At 53.1% G+C, this 2,870-nt stretch overlaps 1 protein-coding gene across 1 annotated transcript in view; it reads right to left on the bottom strand.

Moving 5' to 3' along the window:
- Positions 1-302: 302 nt before the first annotated feature.
- The window catches only part of LOC104523181 (U5 small nuclear ribonucleoprotein 200 kDa helicase), a gene marked incomplete at both ends in the record, with an annotated part of 9,988 nt that continues 7,420 nt past the window's right edge, over positions 303-2,870 (bottom strand). The window contains 5 exons of the mRNA XM_010165672.1: positions 303-476; positions 699-888; positions 1,028-1,182; positions 1,461-1,579; positions 1,804-1,910. Of these exons, the coding sequence (XP_010163974.1) occupies positions 303-476; positions 699-888; positions 1,028-1,182; positions 1,461-1,579; positions 1,804-1,910 (745 nt within the window). The remainder of the gene's footprint in view (positions 477-698; positions 889-1,027; positions 1,183-1,460; positions 1,580-1,803; positions 1,911-2,870) is intronic.

The following is a 2,870-nucleotide window of genomic DNA, read 5'->3' as shown; positions in this document are numbered from 1 at the left end:
GCAGAGGGGGAGGAGAACCTCCCTTGACCTGAGGAGCAAACCTGTTGCTGCCAGGCAGCTCCAGCCTGGCTGCTCGACCTACCTGAGGAATATATTAAAGACACTCTGGCCTATGGAGCCAGATTTCAAGCCATCAGACCTCTGAGGCTCAGGGAGGTAGAAGGGATATGCTATTTGCTACAGAACTTCCTCACCTCATGTGAATAAACCCCACAAAACCAAGGCTACGGGACTGTGAAGAGCAAAAGGACTGGGGCTCGCTGAGAGGCAGTTTGGAGGAGGTGAGCAGAGGTGACACCCACCCTGAGTCTGGATTGGGTTGAAGAAGGGGAACTTGTCCTGGTAGAGGCTCTCGAAGGCGCTGTTCCGCAGAGCCGACACGGGCAGCGGCTGCAGATCCAGCAGCTCGGTCGGAGGAGGGTACTTCTCAGGGAGGATCAGGTGGCGGAAGGACACGGGCAGCTGGGTCTCACAGGCTGTCAGACACACCAAAAAACCCCACTGTCATCTCCAAAAACACTCCAACCCTTTCATCTCCGAGCTCCCTCTGCCAACAGGATCCCCAGCCCTGCTGTCACTCAGATGTCACAAGTCTTTTCCCTCAGCACAGCACCAGGAAAGGTCCTGAACGACCCCCTCAGACCCCAAGGAGAACCACTGCTCCATAACCCAGATGCTCCTGGCAGAGTGAGACTTACAGAGCCAACGGTCAGAGACCACCCGGATGAAGTACTGTGGGGGCAGGGGCTCAAACACAGGCACGAAGAAGGTGACGAGGTGCTCGTCCTGCGCGTACTTGGCTTTCAGTAGGAAGTACTCGTGGTGCAGGATCACCTCGCTGTCCACATCCTCCACCAGGATCCAGAAAGCTTCGGATGAACCATGTACCTGAGCAAAAGGAGCTGTTACCTTCATATCAGAGTCCAGATCCTCCCTTCTTCCACATCTCCAGCCCTCCCACAGCAGAACCCCACTCCAGAAGTGTCCTCGGTGTTTAGCCGGGCGATATTTTAGCTCCACATCTCACCTTCTCATCCCACTGGAAGTCAGGGGCAATAGTAAGTTCTACTTTCAAGGTGGAGCGGGTAATGGGCTGCAAATGGACCGAGAGCTCCAGTTTTGGAAACAGATGAACGTATTTATGGATTGTCTTGCCCATCTTAGGCATTCGGATCAGTTCTCCTGTAACAGAAAGGTGGTGCTGTCAGGACAGACGGACAACAAGGTGACCAAGAGCTCCCAAAAGCTCCCAAACTGAACAGTATTTTAATATCAGTGATCCAAGCAGCTGGAAGGTGCCAGGGAAAAACCTCTGCCCTTCTCAGGCTGCACAAAAAACCTCACCAGTTCTGCCCCTTCAATCAGCCAGGAACAAATCCCCCCATTTCTGGGTCAAAACATGGCAAAGGAGAAGAAAGAGGAGGACACCTCTCCCACCACCTCTGCCCGTGTCTCCGTACCTATCTCGTTATGGTTCAAGTCGTAGAGCCGCTCGAACGGGAAATTCTTCTTCTCTATTTTCTTCACCACTTCTTCAGGCAGTTTCTTGAACTGACGCAAAGGGCACATGGACTGCCACCTGCCAGGACACCACCGGGTGAGACAAGCAAAGAAACCAAGTTCTTCAGAGCACCAAGGTTCCCCGTGCTGGTGAAGATCAGCTCTCAGCCCACACAGCAGCTCCTTCACACCCTGACAAGCACAAGCACTCTCCTTGCCAAACACTGCACACCCAGCCAGGTGATGCTGAAGGATCTCATCCAGCCTGCAACCACCAGAAAATACCTCTGAGATCTCACTTACATGCGCTTGTCGATCATCTTGCAGAGGTTGAGGGTCTTGTCGGTGAGCTGGGCCCAGCCACGGTTCAGGACGATCTCGAAGATGGCACGCATCAGCCGCCCAGCAGACTGGGGAACAGAGAGCAGCTCTCAGACCTGGGCCACCAGCATCACTTTCGACTCTTTCTTCCTTTCTACCCATTTTCCTGCCCAGCCATGTGATAATAGAGTGGTTTGGGTGGGAAGGGACCTTTTAAACATCATAGAATCATCAAATGTTGTGAGCTGGAGGGGACCCACAAGGACCATGGAGTCCAACTCCTGTCCCTGCACAGGACAATCCCAACATTCACACCATGTCCCTGAGGGCACATGTTGGCCAAATGCTGCTGGAATCTTGTCAGGCTTGGTGCCATCAGCACCTCCCTAGGGAGCCTGTTCCAGTGCTCCACCACCCTCTGCCTCAAGAACCTTTTCCTCATGGCCAACCTCACCCTCCCCTGCCACATCTTCCTGCCATTCCCTCTGCTCCTGGCATTCGTTGGTGGCCAGAGAGAAGAGATCAGTGCCTGCCCCTCCTCTGCCCCTTGGGAGGAAGTTCTAGACCCCCAGGAGATCTCCTCTCAGTCTCCTCTTCTCCAGGCTGAACAAATCAAGGGTCTTCAGCCGCTCCTCACACAGCTTCCCCTCTAAACCCTTCACCAATTTGGTGGATCATCTAGTCCAACCCCCCGGCCATGGGCAAGGACATCTTTCAATAGACCAGGTTGCTCTGAGCCATGACCAACCTGACTTTAAACACTTCCAGGGATGGGGTGTCCACAACTTCTCTGGACAACCTGGTTCAGTGTCTCACCACCCTCATCATAAAAAGATTCTTCCTCACATCCAACCCAGATCCCTCCTCCTTCAGTTTAAAACCTTTACCCCTTGTCCGATCACAACAGGTCCTGGTAAAAGTTAATGACAAAACAAGGGGAAATGGGTTTAAGCTGAAAGAGGGGAGGTTTAGATGAGATATTAGGAAGAAGTTCTTCACTGTGAGGGTGGTCAGACACTGGAACAGGTTGCCCAAGGAAATTGTGGATG

Source organism: Antrostomus carolinensis, unplaced genomic scaffold (genome assembly GCF_000700745.2).
Source record: "Antrostomus carolinensis isolate BGI_N321 unplaced genomic scaffold, ASM70074v2 scaffold44563, whole genome shotgun sequence".
Taxonomy (NCBI): domain Eukaryota; kingdom Metazoa; phylum Chordata; class Aves; order Caprimulgiformes; family Caprimulgidae; genus Antrostomus; species Antrostomus carolinensis.
The sequence above is the reverse complement of the archived record's forward strand: the minus strand, read 5'-3'. Positions and strand labels throughout refer to the sequence as shown.